Below are 14,641 nucleotides of genomic sequence, written 5' to 3'. Positions count from 1 at the left end.
ATCTCTTCTCCACTTCCATGCTGAAGATGAGTCTGTTTCCCTCTGCTTCTTCAGTGCGTTTCTCAAATAGAGGTTATTTGGCTGCCACATCCCGACAGGTGAGGAAAGCATTCCTCCTGCTCGTTATTGCTGCTTCCGAACCATCTCCCTTTCTTCCTGCAAAAACTCCAGTTCCTTTGAAATTTTTGTCATCTGGTTGGTTACACCACTCTGTATGAGTGTCCCCAAAAGGATATAGATGGCTCACTTCCATCATGTTAACTTGAGGATTAATTAATAAGGTAACTAATTACAAAGATGTGAATCAAATAGGAAAAACACAAGGGATACTGTAGTAACTCAGAACTAGTTTCAGGGGAGCTGACACCACTCCAGATCTGCAGGAACAAGAGAAGGGAGTGCTGGGACACTGCAGGAGAGGCATGACAGAGAAGGCCATGAAAAGAACAAAACCCTTCAGTTCAGGAACTCATCTCTCAAACCTGCCCTCGTTTAACTCCACTAACATCTCTCTAGTCCTATGTTCTTTTGAGACACTGTCCCATGTATTTGATGTCCTGTGCATGTTAAAGTGTCTAGCATATAGCAGTTACTTATTATGTTGATTCGACACACAAGCATATGGAATAGTGCAAAATAACCTGAGCTCTTAAAAAACTTAAAAATATAGCTAATAGATGCCACAGCAAGTGCCAGATATCTTCTCAACATTAAATATTCTCTCATAAGAATTTTGAAGCCTGGAACCAAATAATTATTATGTTTAGCATCACGTGTGTCAGTTTACAAAGCCCTTTCAGATACATCATCATCACAGCAATCAAGATGCTTTTGCTTGATTACCCAAAAACTTTCCTCGCACAACTTCTTCCTCTCCAAAATAAAAAAGTACCCACATTTGTTCAGTATCCATTGTGCCCACAATGGCCATATACTTCCACGGTTGAGTCATATGTCATCCTCCACTCCTACCTCTCCTTTTACAAATGGACACTGTTAGAAATAGACTGAAGGGGGGAGGTCTGGTGCGGTAGCCTAGCGGCTAAAAGTCCTAACCTTGAACGCACCGGGATTCCATTGGGAACCAGTTCTAATCCCAGCAGTCCCACTCCCCATCCAGCTCCCTGCTTGTGGCCTGGGAAAGCAGATGAGGATGGCCCAAAGCCTTGGGACCCTGCACCCACGTGGGAGACCCAGAAGAGGCTCTGGGCTCCTGGCTTTGGCTCAGCTCCAGCAGTTGTGGCCGCTTGGGGAGTGAACCAGCAGACGAAAGAGCTTCCTCTCTGTCTCTCCTCCTCTCTCTATAAGTGACTTTACAGTAAAAATAAATAAATCTTTAAGAAAAAAAATAGACTGAAGGGATAAAAATTGTCTGCTGCAGAGGGCCCTGGAAAAGCTTCTTTGTCCTTGGTAAAAAAAAAAATACATAAAAATTTAAATAAATAAATAGCTAATGACAAAATACCCTCTTTCTTGGCTATGGGCACAATCCTATGTGGATGTTTATTTCTGGAATCCCCAGTATAGTCATATGAGAACAGACTATTGTGAGGATGAGGATGAAGGTTAACAGAATTTGCTAGAAGACTACACCTTGAAAGTGTTGTGAGGTCCATAAGCCAGGAAAGAATATTCCCACAGTCTCCCCAAAACGTGCCTGCTGATGTGAACTGATATACTAGTGACCTGAAGTCTTCAAAAAGTTCATGGGAAAATGTATGCTATGAAAAAAATGATGCATGCATTTCATTTTTTGTGGCAAACAAAACAAAACAAAACTTTCCGAGAATCTTACGTAAGTTAGTGCTAGACACCACCCAGGAGATTCTAATTTGGTTGCTTCCTAGAGGACTCCGGGAATCCTTACTTTTGAAATCACATTCTAGAATACAGGGAAGTGTGGCCCTCAAGTCCTCTTGAGTTTAGCAAAGCACTACACTGCATAATCCCCCTCGGCAGGAGTCGGGAATTCCGATTTCCAATTCTGGATCGGAAGCTACCTGAAGTTACTGGACGTTTCTGAACATGTTTACTGTTCTGTTTACTGCATCCCAAATTACATTCAAAATGAAGGGGCTGCTTTTAGTATTTTCATACTGCAGTCATGTGGATTAAATAGATATAAGAACAAGAAAAACGCGGATTGGAGCTGGGGTTGAAGATCATCACTTTCGCAGAGGACAGGAGGAAGAAACCTGGGAGTGCTCTGAGGTAAAATGAACTGAATGCTAATCACAGGGTTATGCCTTCTCTGCCAAGCTTCCTCTCCTCCCAGGAACAGCGCAAGACTTGAGACATGACCCCCAACTATTCTGGTCACATAGCCTGAGGTCTGTGAAACACCTGGAAACGTAGTAAACCCGCGTGCTGACGGGGGAGGAGGAGTTAGGATGAACGCTCCAAATCCAAACCCTCTCTCCCCTCAGATCACCCTTTATTCTCAAACGCTTTCAGTATCGTCTGCACGTGCCACATAAATGCTTCATTGGGCGTGAGGAAGGAAAGGTAAAGAAACAGGAAGCGACGGATGCTGTTGGCCTCAGGGCAAACCTGGTCCAGTTGGAACAGCTTCTAACTGGGGGAGCTTCGGGAGTCGTAAGGACGCACAAGCGGCCTGACGCGGTCACCCGCAAATCTCAAACTTCTCCAGGGCTTGACTTCCCGAATTTCCGGCTCAGTTTCTGAGGAGCGGCCGCGGTGCGGAGTTCAGGAGAGCGGCCCCACGCCTCCACAGAGGCCGGCTTCCCCTCCGACCTGTCCCTCTGCCCGGCTCAAGCAAGCCCAACCCACCGAGAGCGCGTCACTCCGCGTTTGAATCTCCTCGGCGCCCGTAGCCGTGAACTTTAACCACGGGCGCCAGGGACTAGCACGCATGCGTTTTTCCTTCACATGGTGTGGCTCCTTATTGTAGCTGCAGCGGCAGGAGCTGTGGCGACCTTGCTAGTCCTGCGACTATGGGTAGTGCTGCACTCCCAGGCCGTTACGCCCCGGAAGTCTCTCAGTGTCGTGGTAGTGGCCGGCTCCGGTAAGTACCGAGACGCCGACGGTCGGGCTCGGGTCGCTCACTACAAACCCCAGAAGACACCGCGACAAACTTCTGTGGTGTCCTCGGTACTGCCTCGGGCTTTGCATGCTGGGTTTTGTAGTTTCTGTGCGTAACCGGAACCGGCCGGCGCTAACTTCGAGTTTGTTGACTGCGGCCCAATCGCTTTTTAACAAGTTTATGTAACTTAACGCTTGTCTATAATTAAGGCTATGTGTAACACTGGTTATTGAAACAAGTTATTAGCGAGCAGAGAGGACGCTGAAGTCTTTTGAAGCTTACCTCCCTGTGTTTCTGTGGTGGATTACCAGTCATTTTATATTTAGGAAACACGAATCCTATCACAAATGAGGCAAAGTCAATAGAAACTCTACACTGTCCGCGAGGGTGAAAATAATTATCTACTGACCGTGGAACAAGAGACATGGGGTGGCGGAGGGTGCTTGACAGGCTGCGGTTCTGTGAGGTAGTGAAGGACCCATCCACCCACGCTGCTGGGAGGGCGGTTTGGGGAAGGGTGCGGGCAGCCATGCATTGCTCACGTTATGAGACAAGCGTCCTGACGTCGTCATTGTGCACACACACACAGTGCACTTAGGCCGACCCAGACCCCCGAGCCTGCCACACGCTTGGCTCCTGCGGGGTCCGCGCATCTGAGGTCTTCAGAACGTTCTTGGAATATGAGTACAGGAAGGAAGAGGAAGGGCAGAATGGATATGTATGGAGTTCAGTTCCAGCAATGAGGGTGGGGAGGGAAAGAAAGGAAGCAAACGCTGCATGGAAGTGAATTCCCTTTTCCCATGAACATCCTTAGTATGTATGACGCAGCCCAAACGTTCTAAGGCCGTGGTGAACAAAACAGCTGAGAGTAGATGAAACACAAGAAAAATGATGCCCCAGTAAACATGAGAGGTATGAAGCTGCTATTGGCATAACATAGCTACTTTTTACGCTAAACTTTGTTTTCTAAGGAGAAGGATGCGCTGTGCAACCAGAAGCCTAGTGTAGTAAACACAGACCAGGAGTGTGGTGGTTTATTATCGTGTATTATATCCTGTACCTAATTGCATGTACTGCAACTTTATACAACCGGCAGCACAATAGGTCTGCTTATACCAGCAGCACCACAAACACATGAGTAATGCACTCACTGGAAATTATAGCTGTGATGCCAGCATGATAGGAATACTGCAGCTCAGCTCTCATCTGGAGGGCCTGTGATTGTGTGTGTCGTATGCTGTTGATTGAAAGGTCCTTCCTTAAGTCCTGCATGACTTTCCTGCTCCCTGATGTACACGCATATGCCCAGTGTGTGTGTTGGAAATCGCCGCAGCTCGCTGGAATAACACAGTATGAGCAAATCTCCTAAGTTTATGTTTAACTGTATTTCAGCGTCTTGTTCATTTAATGTATTTTTTTTTTCACTTAATGTATTTTGAGCCAAAGGAGCGGTTGGGCATTAAGGTAAGCTCTGCAAATAACACAACTAATATTCCTTAAGGTGCAATGCTACCTTGTGTGTCAGACACCACGAAAGGTACAGAGAACCACGAATGGGATGAAGAATACAGAAAATAAAACGATAATAGAAAATGCTATAATCCTACAATAAAAAATACCAGCTGTTAAGGTGATCTTCAGAAGCACCACTTTATCTGAACTTGAAACAGGACACTAGACTTGAACAATGGCTGAGAATTAGTTAGTACAGAGAAGGGAGAACTGGAGCCCTGACGGTTGGATGTGAAGCATGGAGGTGATAGCACTTGGAACGGCCAGTCACACTGAGAGTAGAGAGAGAGCACTACTGCCTGGAGCTCCTTGTGGACAGGTGAGCTGAGTCTAGCCATTTCCGGTTGGTGTAAATCCTGCTTTGTGGAGCCACGTGGCTTCTGCTGTACTGTATCATCCAGAGGTTAGGAATACAGGCCTCTAGCTTGACATAATGCTAGAGTTCAGTCAGTACCACCTTGGTGATCTGAGGCAAATTAATACCAAACATGGTATGCTATCCTTAGGAAAATTTAGATTTAATATGAAAAATTTCATTAAGTGTTGGAAAGATCTATTTGTTTTTTTTTTTTAAGATTTATTTATTTTTATTGGAAAGGCAGATATACAGAGAGGAGGAGAGACAGACAGGAAGATCTTCCATCCGATGGTTCACTCCGCAAGTGACCACAATGGCTGGTGCTGTGCTGATCCGAAGCCAAGAGCCAGGAGCTCTTCTGGGTCTCGCACTTGGTGCAGGGTCCCAAGGCTTTGGGCCATCCTCAACTGCTTTCCCAGGCCAGAAGCAGGGAGCTGGATGGGAAGCAGGGCCGCCGGGATTAGAACCAGCGACCATATGGGATCCTGGAACGTGCAAAGCGAGGACTTTAACCACTACGCTATCATGCCGGGCTCAGGTCTATTTGTTTTTAAGATCTACTTTTCTTAAGGTCTGGCAATATAGCAGTAACAAAAATCAATGAAAACTCTTGCCTTCATGGTGCCTGCCTCCTGGAGGTATACACTGGCTTGGCGTGATGGCATAATTGGCTAATCATCCCATCCCAAGCACCAGGATCTCATATGAGCACTGGTTTGTGTCCCGGCTGCTCAACGTTCCTTCCAGCTACCTGCCTGTGGCCTGGGAAAGCAGTACAGAATGGCCCCAAAGCCTAGGAACCCTACACCTGCATGGGAGACCTGAAAGAAGCTCCTGGAAGGCTCCTGGCTTTGGATCTGCTCATGTCTGGCTCTTGCGGCCATTTGGGGAGTCAACCAGCAGATGGAGTCAACCAGCAGATGGATGGTATTTCTCTCTGTATATCCTTCTCTCTGTAAATCTGCCTGGCTTCCAATTGACTCATCCCAGTCATTTGGGGAGTGAAACCAGTGGATGGAAGATTGTGTGTGTGTGTGTCCTTTTTCGGTAACTATACAATTATTTAAAAGAAGGGGAAAAAATAGACCAAGTAATAAATTCCATGATGAAACCTGCTATGATATGCATAAGGAGAGCTGGATTTTTAACAGAATTGTCAGGAAGCACATCCCTGGAGAAATAACAAACATCCAATAGCAAGGAGGCCTTTCAGCTAGAGTAGCCTGAGTTAGGGGGAAGAAGGAGATGAAAGCCCAGCAGTAGCAGGATTGGTAAGAGGCTTTCATTCCTGTGTGAAATGAGCAGCCATTGGTGGGTTTTGAGCAGAGGTCAGTTGGCAGGTTGGGATGCCGCTGGATGCTGTGTGGAGAGTGAACTGAGCAGGAGGGGGGCAATGAACTCCCGGGAGTTTTGCTCCTGTTCCATGAGAGGTAGTAGTTACTTGGAGCCAGGTGGTGGCAAAGGAGGTGCTGAGAGTGACTGGATGCTGGATTATATTTGAGGTAGAAATGAGAGGATTTTATTAACCGCCTCCCCAGAAAAACTTAATAAAAATTAAATGGAAGACCCAGTCCATCACAGTAATGACCTTTTTCGGTAAGAAGGTTAAATCATCAATGAATGTATTCAGTGAGTTTTCTTAAAAAAAAAAAAAAAAAGGTGGGGGAGGGGGGACACTGAGTCTTTGAGAGCAGAGAGAATGACATTTTAATGATAGAAGTTGTGTTTAATCGGCTTTGGGGCAAAGTTGCTGTGTTTAATAGGCATTAAACTGTGTCATAAAATAAATAATTAATAAAGATATGTAATAAGGGCCTGGCGGCATGGCCTAGCGGCTAAAGTCCTCGCCTTGAATGCGCCAGGGTCCCATATGGGCGCTGGTTCTAATCCCGGCAGCTCCACTTCCCATTCAGCTCCCTGTTTGTGGCCTGGGAAAGCAGTCGAGGATGGCCCAAGTCTTTGGGACCCTGCACCCATGTGGGAGACCTGGAGGAAATTCCTGGCTCTTGGCTTCAGATTGGCACAGCACCGGCCGTTGCGCTCACTTGGAGAGTGAATCATCGGATGGAGGATCTTCCTCTCTGTCTCTCCTCCTCTCTGTATAACCTGACTTTGTAATAAAAAAAAAATCTTAAAATATATGTATAATGAAATATTAAAATAAAATATTAAAAATAATTAATTAGAAATTTTTTACATTTCTAATAAAATAAATAAATCTTTTTTTAAAGAAGAAAAAAGGAAGTTGTGGTGAATTTAAGCTTTTATCTTTTGTTTTCCTGGCTGTGAAAACAAATACCTGTTTTGCAAATCACCACAGCTTTTTCAAGGTCAAAACAAAACAAAAACGAACCTAAAACATGTAATGAATGTAAACCAGAGGTATGAATCACAAGATGAGTAACAAGTTATAAAGTGAATGCATGATTCTAACCTCAAAAGTCACACTAGATATATGCCAGATTTCTTCCCAATATCTAATCCCTTCTGGAATCTAGGAAGAATTCATTGCATTTCTACTGGAAGAAAAAATGTGTGCATTGCCAGAAACACATGCTTTGTTCATTTGTTTTTCTGTATGTTCATGTGTCACTGTTAAAACCATTTCTTACATTAAGAAAGATAGGATGGGGAGGGTTTCCAGGTAAGAGGAGGTGACCCAAGGTAAGGAGGAAGTTGAAAAAAAAATAAGATGAACAAGAGAATGTTAAAGATGTCAACCAGGCTGAGGCACAAAGCTTGAGGAATGAAAAACAGGTGATAAGGAGAATTTGTTTTGCTTAAGTGGTTCATTTCTAGATAGGCAGATGTTCTTTCGTTGTGGTTTACATGATCAGTGAACACAGCTGATATACGACTTTGTGCTTTTAAAATGGAAGTATGTAGTATTGAAGATTGTACAAGACTTCAGAAACTGCGCATAGGCCTTTGGTGAGGCCAGTGAATTCTGGGGAGCTGCAGACACCGCAAGGACGTCCCAAGTCCTCCTGTCAGGACTCAGGTGACTCCGGTCTCACTTCTCTGCGTAGGAACCTTGGGTGGCTTCCCCCTTACCTTCCTTCCCAGTGATCCCATCACCCCATTGACAGCAGGTCTCAGGTCTTGCCACCCTGTGCGCTAAAGGTAGCCGCCCTGCCCAGATGGCCTCCCTCCTCGCCCTGGAGCTTCACCTTCCAAGTCCTCTTGGCTTTCACCAGGGATTTTCTTCACTTGGAGGGCATTAATTTTTCAATATTTTACAACCATTTGCCTTCTTACCACATTTTAAACATTTGTTTGTGGTTTTTGTTGTTTGGCAGTCTTGCCTCCTTTTTATCTGTGTGTGTTACCCATTCCCACCAGTCTTACTGATAATTGGAGCTGTTTGTTAGACTTCCTTGTACCTGTTGCTAGTCCCAGTTTTATTTGTATGCATTTGTATCCGTGTATCCTCTCTCCTGCATAAAGATAGTATTTATATACAGGCTTAATTACTGTTTGTAAATGTTGCTTGTGTCTTTTGGGAAATATGCAATTATGGTGATCCTTGATCCTCTGAAGATGTGACATTAGTGTCAAGAGTCCGATTGATATGTTCATCATGGCTTTCTTAATATTAGGCTTTCTGATATTTTTTTCCAGGTGGACATACCACGGAGATCCTGAGACTGCTGGAGAGCTTATCCGATGCTTACTCACCTAGACATTACATCCTTGCTGACACTGATAACATGAGTGCCATGAAAATAGATACTTTGGAACGTGCTCGAGCTAATAGAGACCCTAGTAGCACGGTGAGTGATCATTTCTACTTCTGAGAAAGTTCCAAGTGGTACTTTAAGATTAATGGTCTATGGAGATCTTCTAATGGCTTTCTGCTACCCTACTGACAACAGTCAGATTCTTAGCTGGTGGAGAAGTAAATTTTCTTTACTAATAAAAGATAATCTGTCAAGCAAATCTTCAAATTAAAAAACAGCTACTTAGTTGCCTTAATTTTAACTAGGAAAAAGCATTTCTCACTGAACTTAAAACTTATTTTAAAAACTTATTTTAAAGATTTATTCATGTATTTCGAAAGTCAGAACTATAGAGTGAGAAGGAGACACAGAGAAAGAGATTTTCGTCTACTGGTTCACTCTTCAGATGGTGACAACAGCCAACTTAGGGCCAAAGCAAAGAGCCAGGAGTCACATCTGTGTCTCCAGATGGGTGACTGGGGCCCAGATACCCGAGTCATCTTCCATTGCTTTTTCCAAGTGCATTAACAGGGAACTGGATTGAAAGTAAAGCAGCTGGGACACGAATTGGTACGCATATAGAATTCTGGTTTTGCAAGCAGCAGCTGGATCTGCTGTACCATAATATGTCCCCTGAAACTATTTTCTTTATACTTACGTATATAAAGCATCCAGTTTGTGTGTTTATGGCTGTTAAGTAAATTTCTTTATCACTCTGCATTATCTATTGACAATTATCTATGATTACTTGTTGATTTTTCAAACTGTACTTGTGTCTCTCTTTAGGTTTAACTCTACCTGTGGTTGCTTACCTTATTTGAATATTTAAGTCAGAATTTGGCGGGTTTGTAAAAAGTAAACAATAAAAAGGTCAAACTACTTCTTTATTGTGGAAAGAAACCAGAGCTTTGCCTCTGTTGTTTATCTCCATACATTCCTCTCTCTGGGAATTGCACAGCCACAGGGCTGCATTGGGTAGTTCAGGAGTGGACTGTAGTCCCTGCGCAGGCCCATTGAAGTTTATTTATTATTTATTTATTTATTTAAGTTTTTTTAGACTCAAAGCTCCTAAAGAATGGAGTCAGTGTCTCATCAGGGCCAACCTTTAGCAAATAAAATGCTGTACAGGTGGTGGCAGTAGGCATTCCACCGAGGGGTTTGGACACTTGGCTTCCGGCCAGTGAGGAGTCTAAGAGGCAGTGGTAATAGCTCAAGTAATTGACACCCTGACGCCATCTTCCTGAGAGATGTAGATTACATTCTCACTCCTGGCCAAGTCCTGGCCAAGTCCTGGCCAAGTCCTGGCCACTGCAGGCATGTAAGGAATAAACCAATGGATGGCAACTTTCTCTCTTTTTTCTCTCTCTCTGTATATATAGATAGATATCTCTCATATATCTCTATCACTATCTATATGTACAGATATAGCTATTTTTATCTATATAGAGAGCTTTATATATTTCATCTATATATTTATATCTATATATATATCAATCTTTATATCTCTATATTTTTCTGTTTCTCTGCCTTCGAAATAAATAAATAGTTGGAAAAATAAAATAAAATGTGTTGTTAGAAAATCCATGTCAAATTAAGCCAGAATAGGAATCAACTTGCTATGGCTTTGCTATTGTTCAGCCATAGCAAAATGTATTGGAACCTTGTTTTGATATGGAGGATGAACCAGAATGCTTCCAGTTTCTGTTTTAGGAATCCATTCTGTTTTTCTTTGTTATGGGTGCTGCAACAAAGCACCACACAGTGTGTTACTTAAAACAGCAGGGATGCCTTGTCTCACAGCTCTGGGAAAGAAGTTGCCGCAGGTCCCCTTTTCTCTGAGGGCCCTAGGCAGGAGTCCTTCCTTGCATTGTCCTGGCTTCCAGTGGTTATGAGCAATCCTTGGCTACCTTTTTTCCTTTTACTAAACATAACTGTGAGACAGATAATAGTATCCTCATTTTCCAAGTGAGGAAACCAGGGTACAGAGGCTTCACTGCCTCACACAGGGCCACGTCAGGATGTGTTACCTACCTCCACACATCTTCTCTGAAACCTCTCTTCTCCTATACAAGCCACCCTGGCTCTTTGGTATACTCTTCAACTCAGTGAGAGAGGACTATCAGGAAGAATTCTCAGAGCAGCAGAGACTCAATGTCATGTGATCTCCTAGAATGTATTTGAAAATTGGTGGAGAATTTGAAGAAAATCATGGTGTTTTTTTTTAAAAACACAAGAATGTTTTGCCAGCAGTCTAGGGCACTTAAAAAGTGATAAAGACCAGCGTAGTCACAGAGTTCCTACTGTTGCTTCAGTGTAAGGAGCAGGGATCTTTGGTTTTACTCCATTGTTGATATCTGTTCTTCTTTCTGAAGCTGTATCCCATCTTCAGGCGCTGGTTTTAATTTAGCATAAATATTAAATATTCCCCTTGTAGCTTTATGGGTTATTTGCTAAATGATGTCATGTGAAAGACTATCACATAGTGTGAATCAAAACACTTTATAACCCAGTAAGTTACCCACACTGGTAAGAGCCAAAGATTTGGGGGTTTTTAGATGAGTGCCTCTGTGTGTGTGTGTGTGTGTGTGTGTGTGCGCATGTGTGTGTGTGTGTACATGTACTGTGTATTTGCACACACATAAAGAAGTGGGAGGGAAGGGAAAGGGATAGACACTTTCCCATCAAAACCCTACTAAAGGAAGAAGTCTGCCTGCTTATCTTGTGTAGGGAACTTGGCACCTGTGATCCCTGATACCATCTTTTTCTCCCCTTAATTTTTTTTAAATATTTATTTTTTTACTACAAAGTCAGATATACAGAGAGGAGGAGAGACAGAGAGGAAGATCTTCTGTCCAATGATTCACTCCCCAAGTGAGCCGCAACGGGCCGGTACGCGCCGATCCGATGCTGGGAACCTGGAACCTCTTCCAGGTCTCCCACGCGGGTGCAGTGTCCCAATGTATTGGGCCGTCCTCGACTGCTTTCCCAGGCCACAAGCAGGGAGCTGGATGGGAAGTGGAGCTGCCGGGGTTAGAACCGGCGCCCATATGGGATCCTGGGGCGTTCAAGGTGAGGACTTTAGCCACTAGGCCACGCCACCGGGCCCCCTCCCCTTAATTTTTAATTTCCATATATATATACATATATATATGCATATATTTAAAAGACTGCAAGAGAGAGAGAGAGAGAGAGAAATCCCATCCTTGTTTTACTCACAAATACTCACAATGTCCAGGGCTGAGTCATGCCAAAGTCAGGAGCCAAAAACTCCATCAGGGTCGCCAATATGGCTGGCGGGAACCCAGTTGCTTGAGGTATTACCTACTACCTTCCAATGTGTGTATTAGTAGGAAGCTGGATTGCAGGAAGAGCCAAAACTCAAACTCAGACACTTGCCACGAAAGGCAGATGTTCCAAGTCATGTCCTAACTACCACCATTAAGTCAAATGCCTGTCTCTGACCTCATCTTATTTTAAATTTTTTTTTCACAATACAGATTTATAAGCAGAGGTTCATCTCTCCTCCTCCCCTCCTCCCTTTCCTCCCTTCTCATAATCCGCCCCCACTGTTTATCCCCAAGTTATCACAATAGCACAATCACTCAACTCACCATTACAAGCTTAGTTTTCTGATATATCAATGTCTCATTACATGGTAGGCATAGAAAAAGGTGGTAAATATGGTATCATAATATATAGGTGTAATTGTAAGAATCCTATTATTAATTGAGAGTAAAGACACAAGCTGTACATATTCATTACCTTCCATGAAGCCCACCAAACCAAGAAAATGAAGCGTTGGGGAGAAGTCAGTAGTAATGAATACCTTTTCTGAATACCAAGAACGCCAAACAATGTAGACCTATGCTGTTCAGTATTCACGTGTCACTGTTTATATTTAAATATCAATTAGTTAAAATTGAATAAAATTTAGAATTTATTCCATGAGTTGCATTAACTCCATTTCTGATATACCATAGCCACATGTGTCTGCTAACACTGTATGACACAGTGCAAAATAGAACATTTTCATCATTGTAGAAACTTCTAAATTTGAAATTGATCTAGACTTTCATTTATGATTATTATTTTTTTATAATCTTACATAATTGATTAGGGTACAAAGGGTCAAGGGCTACAGGAAAGTGGGTAAAACCATTGTTTCCACACTAATATCATCATTTTCCCCCTGTATCTGGGATCAGGGGAGAAACAAAGGGAGAAGCCCCACCCAGTCTCCCACCCATCCCAGGTCCCCGATGTGGAGCATGCTCCGAGGGTCCTGCTCAAGCAGTTTTGATAGTTCAGCAGTTGTAATCTCTGCCAAGCTCGCTGTTCCAATCGCGATGAAATCTATTCAGAATCCACTGGCTAACAGTCTCTTCAGGGTTGGGGTTCTGAGATCAGCAGTTCAATTAAAGGGATCTTCTTTTTTTTTTTTTTTTTTTTGTAAAAACATATAGTTTTATTGCATTTCATTTTATAACAGCGTTTCAATTAAAGGGATCTTCAAGGAAACTTCATCTGAAGTGATCCCAGACCTGATTCTTGTATGTGCTTGCCAGTACAGGGTCCAGCACAGTCTGTCACCCCAGTTAGCTTATGCACATGTTGGTGGTTGCAGTTGCTGGGTCAGTTCTGTTTCCAGCCCTGTCTTCCGCACGAACTGATGAGTGTTGTAGTCCAGCCAATCCTACCCACTTCATATCTGGTGCACACACAGCCAGTGGGAGCTGCAGCCTAGTCGGGGCGACTCCCATAGCCCCCACCAGGCCGGCCCCCTACCCTGGTTCCCATGCTTGCCAGTATGTACTGCAGACTTGTTCAGTCTGTCCCACATCTCATTTAGCTTTCATACATGTCAATGGACATTGAAGCCTAGTTCAACCCAACCAACCCTACTATCCAGCCCACACACATACTGGCAGGTACCTTTCTGTCTAGCCACCCCTGCCCCTGTACTGGTTTTTATGCTCTCCAGTGGGAGTGGTAACCCAAAAGGGAGGTGCCCACTGTTTCCCTAGTAGGCCACTCCCACTCCCGGATTATGCACTCTCCAGGTGGTTCTGGAGTTTAAATTGACAGCATTACCCCCCAGTGCCAGCCTCTGCCAGCTGATGCTGCGGCAAAGCCCAATCAACCCTCACCCACTCTAATTTTTGCTTACACCAGTCAGAACAGTTAGCCCAACCTGGCTTTTCCCTGATTCAGCTCACATGAGGCCCACAGGTGTTGCCCCCATCCCAACTCATGCGCTCCAGTGGGAGTGGTGTCCAGCAGGGGAGCCCACATTCTCCCTGCCGGCTTTGCCCCCTCCCTCCCTGATTCTCACGTGTGCTGGTTGGGCGCTGTGGCCACATCTGGTATGGCTCACTTTACCTTGGCATTCCGTAATGTGCACTGGTTTGTGTTGTGACCGAACCTGGCCTGACCCATACTCTATTCTGGTACTCGGATTTGCCAGCAGGTGAACTGATGTGAACTGATCCTGGCTGGTCTGCCCCTGACCTATGCCAAACATATGATGGTGGCTATCTTTCTCTGGCCTGGTCTGGGTTGCTCCCTATCGTGCTTCTTGTGCTCACCTGCAGGGACGGTGTCCCGACAGAGGAGATTCCCAAGCTCCTCCATCAGAGCCTCTTAGTATGCCAGATTTTGCACATACTGGTGAGTCAAGGGCCAGCCCTCCTTGCTGGCCTTCAATCCATTCTGGTTCTTACTGTTGGATGTTTCAGCCCAACCAAGGCTCGTCCATCCCAGATACTGCTCATACATGGCTCAGTAGGGGCAGAGACCTAGCCTAGTCTGTCCTACATCTACCCATGTTCTCCAGAGCACCAGATGGTGCTGGCATGTAGTCTCTCTTGTGGTTAAGAGGGTGCCAAGACCTAGCCCAGCCCATCCTATGCCCACACTGGTTTTCACAAGCACCAGTGGGTGCTAGAGTCTGGCCCAGTCTGGCACACCCCAGACCAAGTCCACACCCATGCCAAGGGATGCTACAGTCAA

The 14,641-nt window shown here is 44.4% G+C and overlaps 1 protein-coding gene across 2 annotated transcripts in view; it reads left to right on the top strand.

Annotated features, from left to right (window-relative positions):
• The first annotated feature begins 2,797 nt into the window (after positions 1 to 2,797).
• The window catches only part of ALG14 (ALG14 UDP-N-acetylglucosaminyltransferase subunit), an 89,894-nt gene continuing 78,050 nt past the window's right edge, over positions 2,798 to 14,641 (top strand). Inside the window, exons 1-2 of one of the 2 annotated variants that reach the window (XM_058659391.1) lie at positions 2,798 to 3,025; positions 8,535 to 8,686. In XM_058659391.1, coding sequence (XP_058515374.1) covers positions 2,890 to 3,025; positions 8,535 to 8,686 — 288 coding nt within the window. In that variant the 5' untranslated portion in view covers positions 2,798 to 2,889. Of the gene's footprint in view, positions 3,026 to 3,850; positions 3,956 to 8,534; positions 8,687 to 14,641 lie in introns of those variants that run through there. The other variant, XM_058659397.1, reaches the window with a different exon arrangement.

This window comes from Ochotona princeps, chromosome 2 (assembly GCF_030435755.1).
Source record: "Ochotona princeps isolate mOchPri1 chromosome 2, mOchPri1.hap1, whole genome shotgun sequence".
NCBI lineage: Eukaryota > Metazoa > Chordata > Mammalia > Lagomorpha > Ochotonidae > Ochotona > Ochotona princeps.
The sequence above is the reverse complement of the archived record's forward strand: the minus strand, read 5'-3'. Positions and strand labels throughout refer to the sequence as shown.